Source organism: Erpetoichthys calabaricus, chromosome 10 (assembly GCF_900747795.2).
Source record: "Erpetoichthys calabaricus chromosome 10, fErpCal1.3, whole genome shotgun sequence".
Lineage (NCBI taxonomy): Eukaryota > Metazoa > Chordata > Cladistia > Polypteriformes > Polypteridae > Erpetoichthys > Erpetoichthys calabaricus.
In genome coordinates, this window is record NC_041403.2 from 103,408,128 (window position 1) to 103,434,168 (window position 26,041).

General features: G+C 38.0%; 1 protein-coding gene across 1 annotated transcript in view; it reads left to right on the forward strand.

The window, feature by feature from the left end:
* The window catches only part of LOC114659279 (collagen, type IX, alpha 3), an 80,883-nt gene that overhangs the window by 41,532 nt on the left and 13,310 nt on the right, over positions 1 to 26,041 (forward strand). Inside the window, exons 19-27 of the mRNA XM_051932452.1 lie at positions 3,162 to 3,215; positions 10,625 to 10,678; positions 12,008 to 12,079; positions 17,440 to 17,475; positions 19,878 to 19,922; positions 21,186 to 21,218; positions 24,155 to 24,301; positions 24,757 to 24,811; positions 25,299 to 25,481. Coding sequence (XP_051788412.1) covers positions 3,162 to 3,215; positions 10,625 to 10,678; positions 12,008 to 12,079; positions 17,440 to 17,475; positions 19,878 to 19,922; positions 21,186 to 21,218; positions 24,155 to 24,301; positions 24,757 to 24,811; positions 25,299 to 25,481 — 679 coding nt within the window. The remainder of the gene's footprint in view (positions 1 to 3,161; positions 3,216 to 10,624; positions 10,679 to 12,007; positions 12,080 to 17,439; positions 17,476 to 19,877; positions 19,923 to 21,185; positions 21,219 to 24,154; positions 24,302 to 24,756; positions 24,812 to 25,298; positions 25,482 to 26,041) is intronic.

The window sequence follows — 26,041 nt, forward strand, 5'->3', positions numbered from 1 at the left end:
AATCACAAAGAGACTGGCAGGCCAAGCGAGACTGTTAATGGAAGAAAATTCTCACCATAATGAAGAAAAATCGCCATACCTGACTGAAACCTGATTGAGGAAAACTCCCCGTATGGCACTCTGGTAGATCAGAAACTCTTATCAGGAGGCAGGTATGGAGTTATCATTGACTGCTACCCGAAGAAGACTTCATGAACAGAAATACAGTAGCTACACTGCAAGATGCAAACCACTAGTAAGCTACAGAAATGGGATGGCCAGATTACAGTCCACACCGGTCATTGACAGCGCCTGGTGATGTCTATGAATCGCAGACTACAAGCACTTATTGCATGCAAGGGACATGCCACAAAGTACTAAACATGACTACTTTAATATACAGGTCTCAAACATAATGGTGTCTTGAGATGGCGAGACTATGTGTGAAAAGTGCTGCAATTTCTACATGGAGAAATCAAAATGTATAAAAATACCCTTTAATTACCCTAAGTTCTTGTCTATAAGCCGCGGCTTATCTAAGGAAAAAAGTTGTGAAAATGAAAAAATAGAATATCGGCTTATACATAAGTCCGGCTTATACATCCATCGTGGGGGTTGCGTTCCAGAGCCACCCGCGAAATAAGAATATCCGCGAAGTAGAAACCATATGTTTATATGGTTATTTTTATATTGTCATGCTTGGGTCACAGATTTGCGCAGAAACACAGGAGGTTGTAGAGAGACAGGAACGTTATTCAAACACTGCAAACAAACATTTGTCTCTTTTTCAAAAGTTTAAACTGTGCTCCATGACAAGACAGAGATGACAGTTCCGTCTCACAATTAAAAGAATGCAAACATATCTTCCTCTTCAAAGGAGTGAAGCAAACAAATCAATATGTCTGTTTGACTTTTAAGTATGCGAAGCACCGCGGCACAAAGCTGTTGAAGGCGGCAGCTCACACCCCCTCCGTCAGGAGCAGACAAAGACAGAGAGAGGGAGAGTTTGTTTTTCAGTCAAAAATCAATACGTGCCCTTCGAGCTTTTAAGTATGCGAAGCACTGTGCAGCATGTCGTTTCAGGAATCAGCTTTACAAAAGATAGCAACGTGAAGATAATCTTTCAGCATTTTTAGACGAGCGTCCGTATCGTCTAGGTGTGCAAACAGCCCCCCTGCTCAATCCCCATACGTCAGGATCACAGATAGTCAGCGCAAGAGAGACAGAAAAGTAAGCCGGGTAGCTTCTCAGCCATCTGCCAATAGCGTCCCTTGTATGAAATCAACTGGGCAAACCAACTGAGGAAGCATGTACCAGAAATTAAAAGACCCATTGTCCGCAGAAATCCGCGATATATATTTAAATATGCTTACATATAAAATCACAATTTAAATGACCGCTACGCGCTCGTGTTGACTCGGCGACGCCCAGAGCAGAAAGAACGCGCTCCGGCCGCTCCAACCGCGCCATGCGGGGAGTGAGAGAGACGCCAATATCTCACACTCTCTCCCCCCTTAAAGAAATTAAATGGGCGCGAGTGAGACCACTGACCTCCCTCCCTTCTATTAGTTATAGGTTATAGTACGTTCGGCTTATCCATGAGTCCGGCTTATCTATGATACGATTTTATTTTAAAAATTCGTATGATTTTTGGTCTCCGGCTAATACATGAGTCCGGCTTATAGACAAGAACTTAGGGTAAATCTGAGATTGTGCATTTGAATCATATCTGAATTGTTTAATTACAAGTTTAAAGCTGTGTAGCACAGGGGCAAATCGAGGAACAATATGTACATGTCCCAAACATTATGCGGTACTCTGCTGGACCATACTGTACATTGAGAATGGCTGATTCACAATGTCTCCTCAATCTCTTGTAAGCATTTATGGGAGCTGGAGAGTAAATATGAACATTACTTTGTAATAACTTGATAGGTAATGCTGTGGCTTTTTACTTGTCAAGGACTGGTAGACAGGATATTACACCATTGGCATTTGTGTTTTTATGCATCATAAAGGGCTGTCTCTTTATCATTTATTTGTAATCAGTGATGTAAACTGTTTTCAGGGAATTGTGGTAAATGTTCCGAACTGTTGCCATAGCTACAGAGTCCTCTCCCTGTCAACCTCCCTATTTATTCAGCATTGGCAATGTATTTAGTATACACCCCAGTAAAAATGCATTGCTGTTAGGTTGGAAATTCTTGAATTGTGGAATTACAGTTTATCACTGCCAGTCCACCAATCTCTGAACACGTTTTTATGAGTGTGTCGCTCGCTGACTGGGGTCAGGCCTCTGACGTGATTAGCACAGCGCGGTTTGTAATGCTCATCAGTAATCTCTGCGTTTTTGCAAAAGTGAGGATGTGACCTTGCAAAGATTTGACATATTATTCAAAATCATTGTTACCTGCCTTGAATTCAAAAGATATACTTAAATGTTGGATTTTTTTAAAATTACCTAATAAATCATAAAAAGTCACTCATAAAGATGTGAAGAAATAAACAGAAAAATAAATTAATGTGGAAAAGCAATAGATTTATGTTAAATTCAGTTATATTTTGTAATTGACGTATCTATGCATTCAATATGAAGTATCCAGATATTTAAAATTTACTATACTGTGGACATACAGTAATTCAGAAATTGCAGCACTGGGAGCTTCAGTTGAAACCTGACTAAAGTCTGCCGGTTGTCCTTATGCATTTCCACGCCATCATGTCGCTTCACCACTCCTCCAGCCCCGGTGTGTTGAACTTTAAATACAGCTGTCCATTTCAGCCTTGTGCCCAGTGCTGCCAGGTTATTTCTAAAATTGTACATTAATCTTATTTTTGAATATTGTACCACTACAGTACTTTTTTTACTTAGCTTTATAAACAATGCTTTAAAGATATAAAGGTGCTGTTTTTGTTTTAATTTTTCAATGTTAATTTATTTGAAAAGTCATGCAAATATATAATAGTGGATATATTATAACCTACCTAGCTAAACTATGGAGTGGTCTGATATCAAATAGCTATTTTATGATTTTACGAAAAGTTTTTAATTTTCTTTTCCATATTTCATGAATATACTGTATATTAAAAATTGCAACATTTAATTTATCGTATTTTATAAAATGATTCTTTTTTCAATTTTTCTAGCCCTTACTACATTTTTTCTTTTTTAATTTATTTAGGGAGACCAAGGAATTCCTGGTGAGAGGGGTGAAGCAGGACCCAGAGGGCTCGCAGTAAGTAACTTTGTTTGTATCTATTAAAGCAGATTAATGGGCAGACTGGACTTGTGGTCACTAATGATGATCATTCACTGATGCTGGAGCAGCTGACTCTCAAAGATGATAAAACTGGGTTTTTAATGAAAAGTTACAGTTAGTTGTTGGAGAATATCATTATCTGAAACAAACACGTCCTGCTGCTTTCTGTAGAATTCCATTGAAATGCATCCATCTTTACATTACATCCCCTAACGTGTTAGACATAGAATCAGTGCAACAGCTAAAAGGTAAAAAGAATGATTGGAAATTCAATAAAGTTCTGGTTCTGGAGTCATCAAGCTGAATCCTTCCAGTATTTTCTAAAGGCTGAGAACATCTACTCACTTGCCAAATGCTACGAATGGCAGGTTACCCACTGACTGGGCCTAAAATCTGCTCTTTTAAAGGAATGCTGGTCTATTCTTTAAGTGACTTGATTTGTGAAGCAAAATGTTTCCATATTTTTTAATGAAAAACTTCATGAAGCATTTGAATGAGATTTCCAATAATTTAACGACCAGCCTTCTTTTAACTGGGCTTTATTTTTTCATTAATTTACATTTTGTGTAATCACGGCATTAAGAAGTGGTTCATTGTGACATGCAACACTTTCCTGTTAGAGACCTCCAGGGTTCAGTGTCTGAGATTGTTGAATGGCTTTAACACAAAATATCTGCAGTATTTGATCTTTTTTTTTATTTCAAATGAAATGTTAGGATATAGCGGGTTGGATAATGGATGGATGGATGGAATGTTTTTGAGATAATGATATGATCCAGACACTTAATAAAATTGTTCTTGTGATGTCAGCCTTCTCAGTATTCCTAGCTACATAATTCCTAGAACATAGATAGATAGATAGATAGATAGATAGATAGATAGATAGATAGATAGATAGATAGATAGATAGATAGATAGATAGATAGATAGATAGATAGATAGATAGATAGATAGATAGATAGATAGATAGATAGATAGATAGATAGATAGATAGATAGATAGATAGATAGATAGATAGATACTTTATTAATCCCCAAGGGGAAATTCACATACTCCAGCAGCAGCATACTGATAGAAAAATATTAATTAAAGAGCAATAAAAACGCAGTGCAAGTTAAAAAGTGCAAGGTGGAGAGTGCAAGGCAGGTATAACAGTCAATAACATTGTATAATGTTACCATTTAACCCCCCCCCCCCCCCCACCACGTGGAATTGAAGAGTCGCATAGTGTAGGGGAGGAACGATCTCCTCAGTCTGTCAGTGGAGCAGGATGGTGACGGCAGTCTGTCGCTGAAGCTGCTCCTCTATGTACAGATGATACTGTTCAGTGGATGCAGTGGATTCTCCATGATTGACAGGAGCCTGCTCAGTGCCCGTCGTTCCGCCACAGATGTCAAACTGTCCAGCTCCATGCCTACAATAGAGCCTGCCTTCCTCACCAGTTTGTCCAGGCGTGAGGCGTCCTTCTTCTTAATGCTGCCTCCCCAGCACACCACAGCGTAGAAGAGGGCAGTCACCACAACTGTCTGATAGAACATCTGCAGCATCTTATTGCAGATGTTGAAAGACGCCAGCCTTCTAAGGAAGTATAGTCGGCTCTGTCCTCTCTTGCACAGATCATCAGTATTGGCAGTCCAGTCCAGTTTATCATCCAGCTGCACTCCCAGGTATTTATAGGTCTGTACCCTCTGCACACAGTCACCTCTGATGATCACGGGGTCCGTGAGGGGCCTGGGCCTCCTAAAATCCACCACTAGCTCTTTGCTTTAGTAGGTGGCTCCAGGCCTTTGGAATTCTCTCACCATGTCTGTCATTGGGGGGTTACGTCTAGTCAATCCTACCCACCTTTTCTGTGGTGCATTCTGGGTTTTGTATCTTGTATGTACAGTAGCAGTTGTATGGACACAAACTGCTCTGTGCTCTCAGTTGTTATTATGCATTAAATGTTTATATTTCAGCTAGTTTCATATTCTTGTATTTTAATCATGCATTTAAATTATCTTCAGTTTTACTTTGTAACTTTATGTTTTATGTTATCATTTTGTGCCCTTTGTAAGCCATGTTTCATTGGTATACCCTGTAGCAGTTGCAATATAGAATAAATATGGCTCATGTTATTCAATTTAGGCTTGGCTAAGGAGAAGCAGGGAGGTGCTTAGTGATGAATACCTTGAGAAATCTTCTTATGCAATACAATATTTTCTTATATTTTTAGTCCCAAATCAAGGATGTATACAAACAGATTGTCATGAAAATTTAAAAAGCAGTGTACACATTAGCTCAGTACTTCTGCCAGCAGTGAACTTGTTAATTTCACTGGTACTTATGGACTTTGACAGTTAAACATTTTTGCTGAGGGTGCACTGTTTCGGATCTAGCCATTCATGGTCTGTGGAATAAAGTCAGTATGTCTTGCTATTTCCATTTTGTATTCATTTTCAAATAATATGCTTTCTAGAAAGATAACCAATTTAAATCCAAGATCTGCTGATGCCTGAAGAAAGTGTCTAATATGGGATTCTAAAAGTCAAGAACAGTGAAATGAATGCTTGAAACCATGCATTGAAAGTTACAGCTCTTTGCAGCCACATGATCGCAGCTGAAATAATGACAGGCGATGGAACAATGCCTAATAATCTGACGTTCTCTTTTAAACTTCTCCAATGTCCTTTTTGTGTCTGCTCTGCTCTGACCTTAAGCACAACTAAATTTTAGACACTGAGAATTTACAGGCATTGATCCAAGAGCAGATTGCTTCTCTCCTGTGCAGATTTATGTTGCTTGCTCGTGATTGACCTCAAACATGTCTGTGCTTATTTATGCTCCACAAAATACAACAAAAATGTTGTTTATAAAGGAGCAATCACTTGACAGCTGATGTCTATTCATCTCAGATGACTTTTATATGAATAGCAGTATATTTATTATTTCAATTCTATTGTAATATTTCTTTAAATGCAAGATTGATGTGCATTATAAAGTGAAATAAGTATTTACTTATGAAATTAAATCAAACGCAGTTTATTCAGCTACAACTTTGAATTAGTCATGTACCCATCATAGATGGGTAACTCAACTAGCTAAAAACTTCTAAACTTGGAATTTATTTTTTTTATAAGTAGGCATACCATATTGTGCAAACAGATATACGAGAGTGAGTCAAGCTAAAGTTAGAAAATGGGATTTATTAGAAAATGGAGCAAACCTTAACAAAACTGCTCATGTCATTTCTCAATGGAGTCTCCACCCTTCTCAATGCACCTGCCTGGATGTGCCTGGATTCCAGCAGAATAAAAAGGTTTTGTCTTGTCCTCGCAAGCACTCGTGCACCCGAGTTATTGTCGAACTCTACATGCCGAAAGATACTACAGTCACCAGTGCAAGTTTCTGTGACTTGCTGGAGACCAGAGCCGGCCCTAGACAATTTCGGGCCCGAAAGAAACTGATACCGAGACCCCTGCAGCTAGGGGGTCCGGGGAAGAGCCCCAGCCGCCAAGCAATTTCCTGCATTCTGAGCTGCAGAAATGCGTTTTCCCGGCATCTACAACCATCACTTTTTGACGATTTCCCAGCTGTGGAGGCGGCAACAGGCATGCGGGCCTGAGTGAAGCGTAATGAAGATTGGAGTGCCGAGTGGAGATGTCCGCGTGGAGTAATTAGGTGATGGAATATGTTGCCCGTGAATTATATATATAAAAAAATTAGTAATAGGGGTTGGAGTGAAGGAGTCTGTTGCTCCATTGGGCCCTCCGCAGCAGCGTTGCATCAAAGGAAAAAAAAAACCTTGGGCGCAGTGGGCCCCCTCCAGCTGTGGGCCCGAAGTGGTCGCTTCGTTCGCTTCACCCTAAGGCCGGCTCTGTGGAGACCAATGCGAAGCCTGCTATTTGATCCAAGTGGCGAGGTCTGCTGTCTCAAGGAGTCATTTTGCTGCAAGACAATAAAACACACTGCTAAGAACACCAAGGTTTGTCTGGAGAAACTGAAGTTTGAGGTATCGCCACATCCTCCTTATTCACCAGATTTGGCACTGTGTAATTTTCACCTTTTTGGATTGCTAAAAATCATGTGGGTGGTCATCGATTCAAGACAGATAATGACGTGAAGAAAGCGGTGCACAAGTGGGTTATGATGACAACACAGAACCTTTGATTTTGCTGGAATCCTAGCACTTCCAGGCAGGTGGCACAAGTGCATTGAGAAGGGTGGAGAGTACATTGAGAAATGACATTAGCAGTTTTGTAAAGGTTCATTTCATTTTCTGATAAATCCCATTTTCTAACTTTAGCTTGACTCCCTCTCGTAGTAGTATGCAGCCTTGAGAGCAAAGACATTTTATAAATCAACCAATCTTTTCGTTGGGGGTCTCCAGAATGTCCAGAAAGAACATGAACATGGATTAACCTCACTAAGTTATGCCCAGATCAAAATGCAGACTGTTACCAAACACAGCCAAACAAGGACCTGATTCAATTAAAGAACTACTGTACACACATACCTTAAAAGCCTGTCAGAGCAGACCCCAAGGCAACCTCAGAGTGATGAGAACATACAAGCCAGTAGGTCATTAGAACCTGTCTAACAGGTCAATTCGAGAGTGTACTTCAGAAGATGACCACTCGGTGAACCAGCACCCAGACAAATGGAATGTTTTGGTCTTATAGAAAGAACGGAGACAGATTGACTAAAATGATTTACCCAAAGGGATGAAGTGACCATTTTTTGTGCAATACATTTTCAGTTGAGAGTGAGATGCCTACTTAAGGTGACTGTGAATTATTCCCTGTATGTGTGCATTTTTCAGTTAGGATGAAACTGAGGGTCCTCTAAAGTGGATGAGACGTGCAATAAAATAAAAAAAATACTCAGCTAACTTGTGAATAATTGATCAAGATCCAACACAAGGAATAGTCCTTAGAGGAAATGGATATTTATAGTTATAGCATGGATTTTGTATCAAGAAAGAAAAAAATGTATGTAAAAGTATGATGAGCAGCGTGGCCAACATGTTCATGAAAGGAGATATGACAGTGAAAGACAGCTTTAATTGATATATGGGTACTAGCTGTGTAAGCCCGTGCTGTAAAAAGCCCGGGGTCCTAGAAACTATTAAAATCGTCAGAAAAAAAAAACTGAAATGTAAAGATGTCAGGTAATTCCAAGGAACTACTCTAGGCGTCTCTCTCCTAGGAGGAATCGTTTTGCCAACGTGCTCTCATCGCTTGTGCATTAGTGGCAGGAGGAAAAGTAAAAGGGATACCATTTTTCCAATGTTAAGAGACTTTGTCTTTCTTCTGAGGTTTCGTTTTGCTGGCCTCGCCTGTGTTATTAGCGGCTAAGCGAGTTTTCTGTTTCCTCGGAGGTGGAACCCTTACCTCGACTCCACCTCTCACTTCCGGACTGGACAGACACACACACTTCCACAAGTAGACATTTATATATAAGATGTGTCGATGGTAATGTGTAGCCAACAAACACTACTGTTACTTGGTTAATCTTCTCAAATATTTTAAAAATAAATCAAGGGAATCAGCAGCATCAAATACTGCCATTGTAATTCCTGATATCCCATTTTTACAATTTGCTTTCTAACATTTTGATGATGAGGAAAGATGACATTTTTTTCATTTTCATTGATGGACAAAACAGCTTAAAGTGAGTTTCATGATATAGTCTAGCCTCATTTAGAGACTGTTTTTACACTAAAAGCAGTCAAATGTCCCCACACAGTTAGCCTTTAATCACAAGTCGTGCCATTGACCACATATTAAAATTTGGGCAGGATAGTTCACTCTCTTCAGCATCATTTTTCCGTTGTTTTTGCCTATATATATATACTTTGACTTATGCTCCCAATCAACATCCTTGCTCATTTTCATAAATATATATATACTAGGGGGCTCCGCCCCCTGCTCGCTTCGCTCACTAACCCCTGTGTTTGGTTTACCGGATATACAATACAATTTATTTTTTGTATAGCCCAAAATCACACAAGAAGTGCCACAATGGGCTTTAACAGGCCCTGCCTCTTGACAGCCCCCCAGCCTTGGCCCTCTAAGAAGACCAGAAAAAACTCCCAAAAAAGAAACCCTTGTAGGGAAAAAATGGAAGAAACCTTGGGAAAGGCAGTTCAAAGAGATTTGTTTTAAGTCCTGGAGACCTCATTCATCCAGCTGCTTCCCCCATTTTGCCATTCCATATCTGAAATAGCGCTAATCCGATGAAAGGACCCCTCATTCCCACGTCCCCATTCATCAGGGATGACTTTACCTTAGGCAGGCAATCTACAATTTAAAGAGATTGTTATTTTCTTGGGAATTGTCACATATGCATTATTTTCACTTTTACTTTAAAAACTTTTGTAAAAACAATACTTGTTTCTTTATTTCCTACCCCGCGCGTGGTTACATCTCTTTCTTGCCAGACGTATAATGCTGCTCGTGTTGTGAAGGGTGTTGCGGCTGAACGTACACTAAGGATATGCCTTTGGATCATTTGCTGTCTTTTTGCTGCTTGCTAGCTGCCTCTTCTGCCTGTCGCATGTCGTTGTTTTAAGAGCTCAGAGCACATGATACTTGCCTGCCAAAAGCAATCCTACAACTGCTAGCTTAGAGGTCTGTTGACTTGTTTTAAATGATGGCTTACTGCCTGGTCTCACGTGACATTGTAAAAACAATACCTGTCTTTTATTTCTGGCCGCGGGCGTGGTTGAATTCTTTCTTGCAGGATGTATAACGCTGCTCGCGTTCGGTTGGGGTAGCTGCTGTCGCGCTGCCCTTCGATATTTTTAAAGCCTGTACAGCCGCTGTCCTTTTTGCTACGGCCCTGCGACAATCTCTTGGCACCAAGTGTCATGTTTATGGTCCCTGCGAGACACACCGTGGCAAGTCTCCTTGGTCTCGCGGGTCTTTAAAATGTCTTTCAAGATGATCACGTATCATAGCCTTGCATTTGCTTTCCATTCCAGGATTTTCTTATATATATTTGATATATTTGATATATATATATATATATATATATATATATATATATATATATATATATATATATATATATATATATATATATATATATAAGACTATACTGTATTTAATATGTATTTATGTATATAGTTATTTTAAATTCAAAAGTGGAGCAGGAGTGGAGCATATCTGCAGTTGTACTCTTTTGAAGTAATTATTCTGCGCTGCTGATAAAATGTAATGCAGAAGCAAGTTACAGCAGTAATTTGAATTTTATACTGTTTCTTTAAATTGTGTTTTTTTTTTTGGCCTATTCATTTTTTGCCTGACTAATATCCTACAATATTTATTTTCTACCCCTATCCTTGCTAAAGACTTGAAATCTTTCCACATCTGCCACTCTGAAATCTGCTGCTTCCTTTCTAGGGTGCAATTGGTCTTCAAGGAGGAATCGGGCCAACTGGTGTGACTGGTTTCCAGGTTAGTGGAACTCATTATCTTCATCTTAGCAATGCACAATAATAAACAGACCTCACTGCTGCCCCAAGTCGACGGTCTCTATCCTCTATCAAAAATTAAGGCCTTTCTATCTTTATGCGTACTAGACAATATTTTTTAATGTAAGTATTTACACAAAAAAGGAGTGAGTTATGATAGGAAGACGTCCTGAAAATAAGCCAAAAATGTTAGTAAATTCAATATCTGTTGATATTAGATAATGTGTTCATTATTAATTTTTTGCATGTTTCTCTTAACTCTTTTTGTAGTAAATTTTATCGTAATATAGTATTTATGACATTATTTTTAAGCTTGTTTTCAGGTGGTTATAAATATTTTAAATTTATTCCCAATACCATCTTGTTTGTAATGTGTGGCACCATTTTAAGCAGCATTTGCCATGCAGCATTACCCTAAGGTGCGCACCACTGATGTCAGAATTACAACAAGATTAAAGGTTGGCATTGTGCACTTTCTGGCCTTCTGAGTTTGCGGATATAAACAAAGCATTCTCAGTGCAGTTGTGGTTGGGATTTACATTTCTGTTAAGGCCTCTTATTTTTGGCAAAAAAAACTTACATTTTTGGTTAGCCTTTTGATTTGATGAAAGGCTGAATGGGCCTTCTGTTAATGACTCTTTGGACTAGTTTTCATGATGTTGCTTCTGCTCCTCCACCCTTTTTGCCTTATTTCATGGTAGGTATGAGAGCAGAGGTTACACTCTTTCTTTTCTTTATAGCCAAAGTTTCAGTTTTCTATATTCTGCTCCATTCATTTCAAACTTTTGTGTTTTTTTGATTGTTGGGAGGGTTGGCCTGACTGGTGCAAGGAGGGCATCAGAGTGGCACAAGACAGAGCCAGATCCAACCAGGACTGTTGACAGGGCAAATATTGTCCATCAGAACACTTGCCTACATGTGCAGACTATGTCATGAGAGGAAATTCTCTAGAGATATTCCACGGGGGATCTTGGCATCTTAGGAAGAAGCTGTTAATTAAGATTAATTTGTCCAGCATTAGCTGTTGCCAGATTATAGACCCACCAGTACGTGCTGAGAGTGTGAGGACACGAAGGAGGGGCAGCAGGTTAGTGAAAATTCCCTCAAAGACAAACTGTGGCAGAAGATGGCCAACAGGTGCAAACGCACTGACCATTTAAGACAGTAAGAAAAGTAGAAGAAGCTCAGAGGCCTGGATCTTTACATTTTGGAACATACGAGTACCAGCCACCCTAATATAACTTCACCATCTCCTTAAATATGTGTGTGTGTAAGTTCTACAAGTAAATAAGATCATCTTCTCTCATTGCAGGGACCTAAAGGAGGTCTTGGTGACCCTGGTCTGCCTGGGCCCACTGGAATCCGTGGGGATTTTGGTGATAGGGTAAGTTGAAATACTCATATTTATATGCATATATACATTAAAAGATACAGTCATACAGTAACTGAACTTGCTTATTTTATTCTAGATTCATACGGTGCCCATTTAGTGTCACTTATCAATTTAACATGCACATACAGTATTTGGGATGGGGGGAGAAGGCAGCTACCTACTGTGCCACTACAATATTGTAAAATATAAAGTAAAATCTTTGATGGGGGGCTGTAATCTAAATAATTCTTTGATCAGGTTTCCTCCTATCTCTGAAAGACATGTTTTTAGAGTGAATGACAAATCTATTTTATTTTGTGCTAGAATGGGCTCTGACCCTTTGTGGCCGAGAAAAAGAAAGTAAAGAAAATGATGGATGGATGCATACTTGTTAATATAGTATTGTATTCCTGTGGTTATCTTTTACTATTATATGTTTTAAAGGGTTGTAAGTTTCTGTATACACTTCTATGAATCTATTTAATCTAGTTTAGCCTTTGCATATTATGTGATTGTGTCTTTTTAATAAGATCCTTGACACCCTCATCTCATAGTTTAATTATTTACACACACTATACCGTATATACTTGCGGATAAGTTCTCCCGCAGATAAGTCGGAACTTTATTTTACCGTATCATTTCTGGTATTTTATAATGACGGTCTTATAAGTCGAATGCAGAAAACTCACACTATTGGTCCAAGAGATTATGATATGCTAACACCCACCTGAGAGAGTAACCACGGAGCACACTGCCTTTTTTTTCTATGTATTGTGCCTACGTGACCACACGGTAATACCAAACTATTCCGAAGCAACGTTTGCAATGATTTATGTTTTTTGTATCTCACACCGTCATACATCTTTATCGTATGAGCATCCCTTATCTATGATGGAGTGTTTGATCAGAAGAAAATATGAAGCTGGTTTTAAATTAAACATTTTTGAAGTAGCGGAAGAAATTGGTAAGTGCGCTGCTGCAACAAAATTCGATGTGTTTGAGAAACTGACGTGAGATTGGAGGAGGCAAGAAGATGTAAAAAATCATTTTTTAAGTGTTGCATTTTTGTATAAGTCGGGGTCTGATTTTATGATTGATTTTTCGGGTTTCAAGACCCGACTTATACGTGACTATATACAGTATTATCATGATCTGCAAGTCTCAGAGAAATAGCCATTGATTTGTGTAATTATTGTGTGAGTAATTTGTGTTCCTTGGTAGTATATGGTCATCAAAGAGAAATGAGAAATAAATCTAAAAATATTTCCTAGAAATTAATCTAGGAAAAGCTGGGTGCATAATGAATGACAAGTATTAACTCTTCCATATTACCTGTGTAATTGAGAAAATGAGTTAGAGCATTACCAAATTAAGACCCTGCACAGGTTCCTGGGTGTCACACGCATATATTTATACTCTATAAACATCACATATCAAAATAAAATGAGCCACAGGTTGGTCTCCCTCAGAGATTGAAGCCAGCGGTCATCTGTACAGGGGGAGCCACAACATAATATATGAGTAACCACTTACAGTATGTGTATTGTGTGGAACAGCACAAGGTATCGCTGAAACAGAAAAATGTTGCAACTACTGAGAGAGCTTGAGACGTCTGAAATTTCTTGACTGTAGTTCCAACACTGGTACTTCTAGGTAGGAGGGAGATTTCTAGGGCATAATCTACAGGTCAGTCAGTTACAGTAGATGAAATCTGAAGTAATTCTGACCAACGACTCAGGAGTTAAGGGAGGAGAGGGGGATTACCTCCACATCCTAAAATCCTGTTGCAGCTAAAGTCAAATAATATTGCCTAATGCTCAATGCAGTAATGTGCAAAATATAAATAAACATGATATTACGACCGTTATCGGCTCACCTAATAGTATGACACAATTAATCAATAGTTCTTACACATTTTATCTTTCTTAATATAAATAATACCTCTTGGCTTGGGTGACATGTACTGTATGTACGCAAAGTGAGGGATTTTGTAGGGTGGGGTGAATTCGGTACAACACCTGGAAGATCATCATCTACACATGAGTTGCAGAGAGACTGTTATACTTGTGTTCACCTTATATCATCATCACTTTCTGTTTACTCTTTATACATAAATTTCATGACCTTTTCAGATGTTGGGCATGAATTACATTAACAATAGCGATAGCAACACTCATTTTGATAATGTAGCTTAAAAATTGCAATTATTTCTTTAAAGTTTACATGAGGACATACTCTTTCCATGTGCTCTGTCCTTTAAATTGAGAAGAATGTGTGGCTGCAAGTCTTTAAGTGGGCAGATTTCAGACATTAGTTTTTAAAATTACAATGAATAGGATTTTAATTAAAGGCAGAGATTTTGTTAAAATATACACTGAATAGCCAGTGCATTAGGTACACACACCATATAGCAAGTTTCATGTATCATTTTCTCAGAGTTTGCAACAACCAGTTGGTGAAACATTAACACAGGGTTTCTGGCAGATTTCAACTTTCTCATAGTTATTGCAAATTATAGTAGCTGGTGGTAGCACATTATTCTGAGGAGCTTGTGCCATCTCATGTCAAACATGCTTGATTGGATGGAGCTCTTGTGGTGGGCCACTGTTTTAAAATTTAAAAAAAATTCACTGTCAGGGTAATGGCACCATTCTCAAACCCTGAGGCGTGGATCATCATCCAGCAGGAAGAGCCTGTTTCTAGTTTGCAGTGAAGGTTCATATCCAATAGACACTGGTACTCAGATGACTAGCTCCCATCTCCTGTGTCACTTGACCGTTCTGTGTTGCCTTATTAAGCCTGCATTTGAAATGCAGTGCTGTGTATGGTATGTTTTATTGTACTTTCAGTGGAGTCAATTATATGTAAGAGGAATTTGATGAATTATAAATGAATTTAAGAAAGTAGTTCTATTCTGTGGAATAGAACTGAAACTTATGGAAGCCAAAGTATTCATACTACCCCAATTCCAAAAAAGCTGGGACAGTATTGAAAACGCTAATAAAAACAAAAACAAGTAATCTGTAAATTTATTTTGACTTGTATTCACACACAACAGCACAAATACAAGGTATTTCATATGTTACCCTGCATTATTCTTTTAAGATATATATTTATTCTGAGATTGATGCAACACATTCCAAAAACAATGTGACAATTTGAAATGACAAGGTAATGTCACACATGTGAGGTAATAGTGTTGTAGTACATAAGGAGCCCTCAAAAAAGGCCTAGTCCTTCAAGAGCATGGGTGGGTCAAAGTCTAGCCAGGTCGCCAACAGAGGCATCAGTTAATAATCCAGCACTTTAAGACCATCATACCCCAAAGACAAATAGGTAGGATTTTGGGCATTTCATCTTCTACATTTTAACATAAAATGAAAAGATTCAAGGAATCTGGTCAAATTTCAGTTCATAAAAAGCAAGTGTGAAAACCACTTGTGAATGCATTCGATCTTCGATCCCATAAGACATCACTGCCTTAAAAACCGTAATGCGTCTGTAATCAATATCATGACATGGGCTTAGGAATACTTCCGTAAACGTTTTTTCAGTAAGCACCATTTGTCTCTGCATCTAGAGATTCAAATTTAGGGTTTACTATGCAAAGTAGAAGCCATACATCAACATTGTCCAGAAGTGTCATCAACTTCTCTGGGATCAGTCTCATCTGAGATGGAAGGTAGCACCGTGGAATCGTGTTTTGTGGTCTGATGACTCAGTATTTCTGGGAAGCCATCTTTTTCTGGGATGTTCCTACATTTTCTAGCATTACAATGCTAAACCACATTCTATCCAGATTACAAATGTATGGCTGCGAAAGCAGAGGGGGCGAGCACTGGATTGGCCTGATATAGTCCTGCTCTATCTTCGCTTGAGAATCTGTGACACATTATGAAGTGTAAAATACACCAATAAAGGCTCTGTACAATTGTGCAGCTGAACACTTGCAGAACAGATGAATTGGAGAAAATTCCACTTTAATCTTCAGCACCTAAATCCATAATACATGTTGGTAAAAGAAATGGTGATCTTACACAGTGATAAACACTTGACTTTCCCAACCTTTTTGGAGTGTGTTGCAGTCATTACATATGACATGAGTGTTTATTTTCAAAGAAACAATTAAATTCACAAGGTCAGATATCAAATAATCTGTTGTTGTAATGTTTTCAATATGGCACAAGGTAGATAGAATTAATGGTAACACTTTAGTTTAGGTACTGCAGAAATGCATCTATTATTATTATTAAACACTTCATTGCATCTTCATATCACTTACAGAGCATCAGTAAAGTGTTTATTCATCTCTGCAATGTGATCTACTAACAGAACTTCACTTTGGAGTGGTCTGAAGCGGCCTAACTGTGACACATTTGTCTTGATATTACATATTTACTAGGTGGGCAAGCCCCCATGGTGCCTTTGGCGCCCAACCTCCAGTTGTGGCCAGAATATTAGCAAAATCTGTAAATGTACAAAAGAAAAATTATTATTTATTGGAGTCAAAATCACGAAATTCTATAAATATAAAAATTAATTATTAACGGAGTAAAAATCATGAAATGAGAATGAAATATTTACTCTCTTACCGATTGGCGTATTCCCATTAAACTTAGGTCCACTATGCTCGATGCACGACTTTCTTGATATTTTAGTTTATAATTTAAAAACGGAATAACAATCTGAAAATCTAACATTACATTAAAGTTTAATAAATTCTGAAAAGAACGATACAAAACATATATATATAGGCTTTAAAATAAGCCCGATTTAAAGTGTGACAAAAAACGTCACATAAAATCGTTGCACAAAATCATTGCACTTTTAGGGTTAGGATTTTATATATATATAGTAGATAGTAAGACCAGTGAATGATTCATATTATCAAATCATTTTACCGTCACGTCAATATGCCACACTGCATAGAGATGAATAACCTATCTACTGTACTGATGTTTTATAAGTGTCATGAAGACCAAAAGAAGTCCTTGTTCAGGTCTTGTTATGTAAGAGCAAAGGACTAACAGATGCATTTTTGCATCTAAACTAAAGGGTATATTTTTTGGAATTGGGGTTGGAGAGTGGTCATAATCATTTGGCTTTCATCAAATAAAATTATTTGTATGAGTGTGCTAGAGGCTGACCTCAGACTCGCTAACCTGTAAATTAAGAAATGGCAACAGATCCATCTTTTCAGGTACTGTGTGCATGTCTGCTTGTAATTTGTTGTTGCAGAGATGGTGTATCATTGCTGAGCTGTCTCTTTACAGACTTTAAAACAAAAGGAGCTATTCTTTGGAATCTGTCTAGCTTACAGTCTCCTAAATACTGTTCTAGTACTAATAACATTTTGACTTCTTTGATTTCAGGGTCCAGTTGGTGCTTCTGGTCCTAAAGGGAACTTGGTAAGAAGACATTTTAATTTCCTGTGGTCTTAATCTTTTTTTCTGTTTTCCTATCTTTCCAAATTGAAAGCATTTTTCAAGAGGCTTGATGTTGTTTGATATTGACTCATATTTTTGTCTTTTCTTTTTCAACTAACTGCAACATTTTCCATGTTATTTATTTTCAAAACTACCTTCTCCTTTATGTAAACAGAGGAAATAATCAAGGAGGGCATAAAATGCCACTGGAAATGCTTACCAAAATGTTTCCTGCCTTGTGTCTTATGTTTCTAGGGAAGATTCTGGCCCACTATAACCATAAAATCAGGCAGGTTCGAAAATGTTATGCCATATCAAAAGAATCAAATATAACAAAGTTATATAATTATAAGTTTATAATGGTCTCATTTGTCAGTGAAAAATGCAATGCCACCTCATGCAATCATTCAACCTTACAAACAGGAGAAGTGCTGTCCCCCATCCTTCTTCCTAGCACTCAATGTGGACAGGATAGGCTACTGTCTCTCTGTAACCAGCCCTTTATTTCAAAAAGAGGGTTCAAGTAAGGAATGAATTAATAAGAGTAGTCCTTCATTTTAGTAACTTCTAGTGGTTCTAGTGGAAACCAGCAGGCTCAAGTACACAAAAGATTAGAGCTGTGCATCTGCTATGCTTTCAGCTAGCAGTCTTTGTGGCCTTGCTATAGGAAACACGAGTGAAGTGACGATTTCTTTTTCAGACACCTAAAATGCCTTGAAGAGAAGCTTGGCAGTTTTAGAAACAAGTTCATGATTTGACAAGGTTAATCTTTGAAGTTTGGAGACCAAGTGGTAAGCCCTGCATATTGTAGGATAGGAGTCTGCACCTCCAGTCCTGAAACCCTACTGTGGTTGCAGGATTTCATTCTAACACTTTTCTTAATTAGTGACCAGTTTTGCTGCTAATAAACTCTCTTTTCTTAATTTAAGTGCCTTGTATTTAAAAGACTAGATCCCTTAATTATTTATTTTTTCCAAACAATAATGAGATTAAAAAAACAAGCTAACACTAGAGCAGCTATAACCTGCATCCATCATACAATATCTAAAAAAAAGGAAAGGTGAAGTTCTCGGGAATGTTGATCTTCTCAGGTCTACAAAACATTTTGTTGATGTTCTTAGACAAAAGAAAAACAGCAGTTTTGGAAAGGTTTGCTGTGGCAGAATAAGAGCACCAACAAACCATAATGGGTTTAATTAACAATAAAAATTGTCTTCTAATTAAGAAACCCGTTGGAGAGAAATTGGTTGGAGTTTGAGGCCACGACTTAGCTGGTCAACAATTGGTTGACTTCACAACTCATTTCAGTTTGGTGCAGTTTAAAAAAAAAATGAAACAATTCAGAGAACTAAATCTTAAAAATAAAATCAATTAATTGCCAATCACTGAAGGGAAAATAAGTTAATTAGCCACAAAACCTGGTCACTAATTAAGAAAAAGGTTAGATTGAAAACCTTATTTATATGTCCAGGGGCTGGTGCTGATTGCAAGAAAGTGTTTGTCCCCATCAGAAATCATCTGGGAGACTAGAAAAACATAATCTCAAGATAACCAGTAGGATGTGTGACAGACCATAGAGACATACCTTGATCCGTGCTTTCCACCATCTATACAAATGGCTAGCCGTGGGCGGCCATCTTATCAGTGAGATTTAATTCATGGCATCCATGATGACATTTTCCATTGGATAGTTGCTACAATTCAATGCTGGTATCTTCTTTAAGCAATTTGGAGTGTTGCAGACTAATACTGGGTCTTCTTCCTTAAAGAGTCCAGATGTTCCCTTGGGGCTGCCTTTCTGGAAATCCCGTTGCACAGTGTTTGGTTGCATGTGTATTGGTTATGAACACATTGTTGAGTACATTTAATTAGGTGTTTTGGTTTTTGGTATGTTATTCATTTTGTATTTTACATTTTAATCATGACTTTCAGCAGCAACGCTCATCGGAAACATTAAAGGAATGGCAAACTGGAAGTATTGCACTCAAGCAAATAATTTGTTTTAGAACTGGTTTCTGATTACGAGTTCTGTTACAATTTGTCTTTGTCTCTGGCTTGCCTTTTGAACTTTGTAAAAGACTTGATTGCTTGTATGTTTAGAACATCACTTATATGCCCAACTATAATCCCTGAGAGAAAGATTTTAACTGATGTATGCAACTTGCTGCAGACTAACTCTGTTGTGACTTTATATGTATGTGTCCTAATTGAACACAAGAGCAAGAGAGAATTACATGGAGATTCCATTATATTCTCTATGTGAGAAAGAACAAAAAGTATAGCCTTAATGTAATATTAAATAAAGTCTGTATAAGTAACAGTAATAATGATCGTTTCTGTCATATTATTTATATAATCATTTCAGTTCTTCTTTACTTTCTTAGGGCATTGCTGGCAGCGATGGACTCCCAGGTGATAAAGGTGAACCGGTACGTTAAAAATCAATGACAAATATACTTTGGATTATACCCTTAGAGCACCAGAGCATCATAATGCAGCATATTAGAGCCAAGGAATTATATAAAGAAATAAGGAATAAAATACTGTACACAGAAAAAATGGGAAAAAAAAACTGTTGTTGTAAACACTGATCGAAATATGTATTTGTTGCATTTGAGTCACAATTAGGTCCAGTGGTCTTGTTGAATCACAAGAATGTAAAGTTGACTAATGAGAAAAGACCATTCAGTCCACAAAGTGTTTTTGGGTAGCTAATAGCAAAATTGTCTTCGAGATACTGTTAAAAAATTGGCATGGCTTTCACTTCAATTACATAACTAAATAGTTTGTTCCAGATTCACGTGGCTCTTTGCATAAAGAATTGCTTTTGGATTATTCCTTAAATACAGTTACCTTTAATTTGACCTGGAATCGTCATTCATTGTTTAGCTAAAAGAGTTCCGGATTTCTTCCCGTTGTAACCTTCTCATAGTTTAATTCCTTACCCTGTTGGAGCAAGCCAGGATGCACATGGTTGCTGTTCTGTACACAGCTTGAAAAGCTGCAATGTCTTTTTATTCACACATTGGCCATAAAGGCATACAGTACTCCAGATGTGAGATTACAGGTGAGGTACAGAGCCTCAGTATAACTTCTCTTAATTTGCAGTGCCATACAGTGATCTTGAAGCAAGATTACAAGCAGAATGCCACCAATGACTTGTTGCATTGGCAAAGTTTCTCCACTGAAGGGAGTGCTCTTAATCTAGGTCAGTGTTTCTCAACCATTTAGGTGTCGTGATCCACATTTATCCATTATGATCATCAGAGGTTTTCCTCAATTATTAAAGCAGGAGAGGTATCAATCCATTGGCGACCCACTACCAATTTAAACAATACAACCTCCCAACCCTCCAAGGGGGGCTACCACCCGGCATATTAAGTATGATCATCAGACATTTTTTCCCCTTTGTGAATCAGGAGCAATCAGAGTGGGAAGAGTATCAGTCCACTCGTGACCTGCTATAAAGATAGACAATACAAACTGACAACCCACCAGCAACAATCCATGACCCAGTGTTTGAGAAACACGGATCTTGGTAAATGTCATTCTAGCCAAGCTTTATAACTACCATATCAAACAATATAATAATACGGCTAATCATAAATGATACAGAAGAAAGGAGGTAAACCACATTTCACTTGCCTTGTCTATGACTTATTAACATACCCTTGTTTGTTTTTGTTTTCTAGGGACATTTTGGTCCAGTTGGACAAAAGGGAGAGGTATGAATGCATACATTTTTCTCTCTTCTTTTTGATAGTCATCCTTCTATAACTTGAACTAGTTATTGTGTTTTTGTTATTATTTATTGTTTAATTTTGTTGTAATTTATTATTATTATTATTATTATTATTGATAGATAGATAGATAGATAGATAGATACTTTATTAATCCTATTGAGATATAAAAGGAAAAAATGACAGAAAAAAGAAACTGTTGTCAAAGGGCACAATTCAGCCAATATCAAGAATCGGCTTACAATAATGTACAATCCCTGTAAATGTTTTCACATGATAGCATATTGATTCCAAAGGTGACATCAGGCTGTCACAACCAACTTTGTTGAGCTTCTGAAAAGTTAAGCAGTTCCAATGACGAAGCAGGGAGCAGAACTAGAAAAGAAGGTGCCTATATAAAAAGAATGAAGCAGAAAAGATTTGGGGAAGGTGGTTCCACACTAGAGGAGTATGTAAAACGAGACGCAATTTCGAATCACGAAAATCAAGTAGGAGAAGATGCTTCAGTGCAAGTTATGCCAATTGGGTTGTGTCCATATTTACAGAGCAGAGAGAGACAATGGAAAAGGTTAATTGAAAAGAAAAATATGGACCCTAAGGGTGCATGATACTAAGAGCACATGGAAAGCATGGAAGTCAAATGGGAAAAGAACACAACTTCCTTGTGTAGAAGTGTGTACAGTGTTCCAACACTATTATTGTTTCTTGAAAATATTTTAAGATGTTGATCCAGGACCAACAATGCATCCATTTAACTGATCATAAGAGAACTTATTCTGCAGTTCTGATATCATTTTACCTGATGATGAAAATGATCAAAGATTACCTTCTGTTACAAATCTTTCTGTTCTTTTCTGCTTTTAACCATAGTCTATTTAAAAAAAATCCATTGAATTGTGGCATCATAAATGCACAGTGAGACTTATTAATTCTGCGGTGGGTTGGCACCCTGCCCAGGATTGGTTCCCTGCCTTGTGCCCTGTGTTGGCTGGGATTGGCTCCGTGACCCTGTGTTCGGATTCAGCGGGTTGGAAAATGGATGGATGGACTTATTAATTATTATTGCTACTATATATTTAGCAGACACCTTTACATAACCCCACTAGCATTTATCAATGAAATTCAGCAAAGTGATTTTCACAGTGAACATGCTGTGTTTGCTGGTGAACTTGGTCCTAACAGTTTGCCAGTTTAATTTAACTTTTTCCCAGCACCCCATGATGTTTTACAAGGCCATCATGACATAACCAAGCTGTAGCAACCATTGTTGGATGGGACAGCTGACCCTAGTAGTGGGTGCTGTGCAGAATCAACCTCTATACTAGTTGAAATTCATTTCCTGGTATGGATTTAATAATTTTACAGTATGCTATAAATTAGTGGACAACTTATAAATATACTTAAACATAAAACAAGCATACAGGATGAAACTGGAAATGTGTCGGTGTATTTGTGTCTTAAAGATTATGCTTTTTTGTATGGACTTGTATTTAATATGTTAACTTATCCCTTTGATAGTATTACCTAGAGTACTGTGCAGTTGATGCGAACAGGAAGGAGTGAAGAAACCACATGCACATTGAGTATTTGGTAGCATTGGCAATGAGTGAGCAAAAACATCAGGAAAAAAAAGTCTCAGTGAATTCACCTCTCGTGTTTGCTACTGTTTGCAAGAAACTTTATTCTTCTGATATTTAATTCTGTTAATTATCTCAGGGAGGCACTGAGGTGTTGCCTCACAGCTCAGGTCACATTTTGGCCACAGTAATCAGTCCAGCATAGTTCACTGACTTGAATGCATTTAGCCGAGTTGTTCAAAAGTCCCAAACAGTAAATTCAGAGGTGTTTTCTTATTACTAAACACCACTTAGAGAAAAGCCAAGCAAAATGACACCTTTTATTGGCTAACTAAAAAGATTACAATATGCAAGCTTTCGAGGCAACTCAGGCCCCTTCTTCAGGCAAGGACATCTTGCCTGAAGAAGGGGCCTGAGTTGCCTCAAAAGCTTGCATATTGTAATCTTTTTAGTTAGCCAATAAAAGGTGTCATTTTGCTTGGCTTTTCTCTACATTCATAATGGCTAACACGGTACAACACCCTAGTACTATAAACACCACTTACAAAATCATATTGTGCAGTATTATAATAGTATATATTTGTACACTCAGACAGGTCAAGTGACTTGCTCAGTGTCATACAGTTGAATTGAAAACAACCTAAATTCTAGTGTCCTGCCATCTACGCTACAGTGCCAGCCTCATTAGTGATTGGTTGGCTGTTAGTCCTGAATCATTTCAGTGCTACTCCCAAAAATAAGATTCACCAAGCAAAATCAGGTTGTATGTGTAGGTAGGATGTGAGGGGAGTAAACTAAAGGAAAATAGTTCTGTGATGACTGTATATCGACAGAAGGATAGCACAGGAGACAGAGCGATGGATCTTCACCTGTGTAATGTGAACACAGACTGTTCACTACCAAAGCAGTGACAATCAAATAAATAAATCTGAATAATCACAGACATGGAAGATGAGAAAGAGTTTATGTCACAGTAGTTGATTTGTTATATTAGGTTGTTGGTGAGGCACTTTTAAAGTACTGAAAAGAATACTTTATGCCAGACAGATAGAAATCTATTAAGGCATTTTTACATTTTTTCACTTTCAGTTTCTTAGGAATTATATCCCATTAGTAAACCGTTTTACCATCAAATATTTCAAGGAAAGTGTTTGTGACAGAAAATTCCAGAGTAAAGATTTTTCAGAACCTCTATCTGTATAAAGTACAACTCCATTTAACATTAAAATATGACCATTTTGGATTTATTGAATGTTTACTACTCGTCTAGATTTTTATTATAGTTCCTCTGATAATTTTTGCCTTCTAGACTTCTGTTGATTTTACTTCTTTTGATGCCAACAGGCAGGAAAATTTGGGGAAATGGGTCCAAAAGGTATCACTGGCCCACAGGGTGAGATCGGGGCAAGGGGTTCTCCTGGCAAGCCAGGTCTGATGGGTTTCCAAGGAGAGCAGGGTCTTCCAGGCATTGCAGGAAAAACAGGAGTTCCGGTGAGTGATCTTGCAGACAGACATCTGCTTTGATATCAATGAGCACTGCACACAGCAGACTCGCATGTGATTGGCTTATGGAGTAAAAAGGGTATTTGGGGGTCATGCTTTACAATCAGCTACCTATTCTGTTCATTAAGGAAGCCCAGTTTGACCAACAGGGTCCTAACTATTGAGCCTCTGGGGTGACAGGAAGAACAATGTCAGCGGCAGAACTTTTCACAGAGACATAATCAAGAATGCTGATGAAATTCTGTACTCTTGTCTGCTAGTGTTGTTTGCTCACATCCTGGTCATGAATGAAACTGTTATTGTCACATCTAGCCTAAAGACAGTTGTATATTCAGTATGAAAACATTTAAGAACAATAAAATGGACACAAATATCAGTCACTAGAAATATTGATCATTTAATTGAACACAACACAAACTTTCATTTTTTTTCTTACATTTTAGGGAAAATTGGTGAGCGAACAGCACATAAGGGAACTCTGTGGTGGAATGATCAACGGTGAGTGATTGTTTCAGAGTTACCTAAGCACTAGAAATGTGACGACGATTCATATGTGGAGCCGTCAATTATAATGAATACTTTTCAACCAGTGTTATTTGTACTGTCAAAAAGATCTAATTTTTAATTAATGCTTTGTTCACTACCCTATGTGCCTTGAGACTCCTTGACAGCTTCAGTGTCAAACTGGCTTTTTAAGAAGTTTGAAGCTAATTAATGCTTAACTTTCTCAAACCCTCCAGAGACTTCTGCGAGATCAGAAAAGGGTTATCGGTGGGCTTGCTTGTAGACATCTTCCATCCTGCTGGAATTTATGAGCCAATTACTGGAGACCCTAATATCCTGTCAACATATAATCATTGGATGTGCCAAAATAAAGGGATAATCACATCACCCAGACAGTTCAATAGACATACTGTATGACAACATTAAATGCCACAAACATTTGTAACAATTCAGGTGAAACTTTTCTTATCATTTTGTTCAGATCAGATTGCTCAGCTGGCTGCCAATTTGAGACGGCCGTTGGCCCCAGGCATGGTTGGCCGCCCTGGCCCAGCTGGACCGCCAGGAGAGTCTGGGGTTTCTGGATCAATAGGGCACCCTGGAGCTCGAGGTTCACCAGGATACAGAGGTCCTCCTGGAGAGCTGGGAGACCCAGGTCCTAGAGGTAAGAACAAAGGGGTGGTCTCAAATGACAATTTCTGCCCACAAAGTGTGCAGCAAATTATAAATGCCATTTATTTGAATGAAAGACAGCATATTAATATCTTCATGCAAAATATAAATGCAGAGTTGAGTGGGTATTGGGGTGGACACCAAGACGCTGGGAGCTTTGATCAGAAATGAGCAAGATGATTCTGGCAGCCTTTTAAACTGTCTAGCTCTAAATTAATATAATCATTAACTTTTATTTTACTATTTTAACCGTATCTCCATCCATGTGTTATCAAACACAATTAATATAGTTGTTTGTTGTAGAGGCCAAAGCCTGTCTTGATAGTGAAAACCAACCCTGGAGAACACGTTACCTACAACTTTCATTGGCATTAGGGTTAGGCTTAGGGTTAGTGTTTTTCTGGTATTGTAATGTTAATTGATTTTTTATGGAATAATATTTCACGTTTGTTTATTTTGTGTAGAATCTTTGCATACTTTTGGAGCCCCTGAGGGAACATTGTTTATTTTTTTTTTCTGGAGATTTTTCTGGTGCGCACCAGATACTTTCAG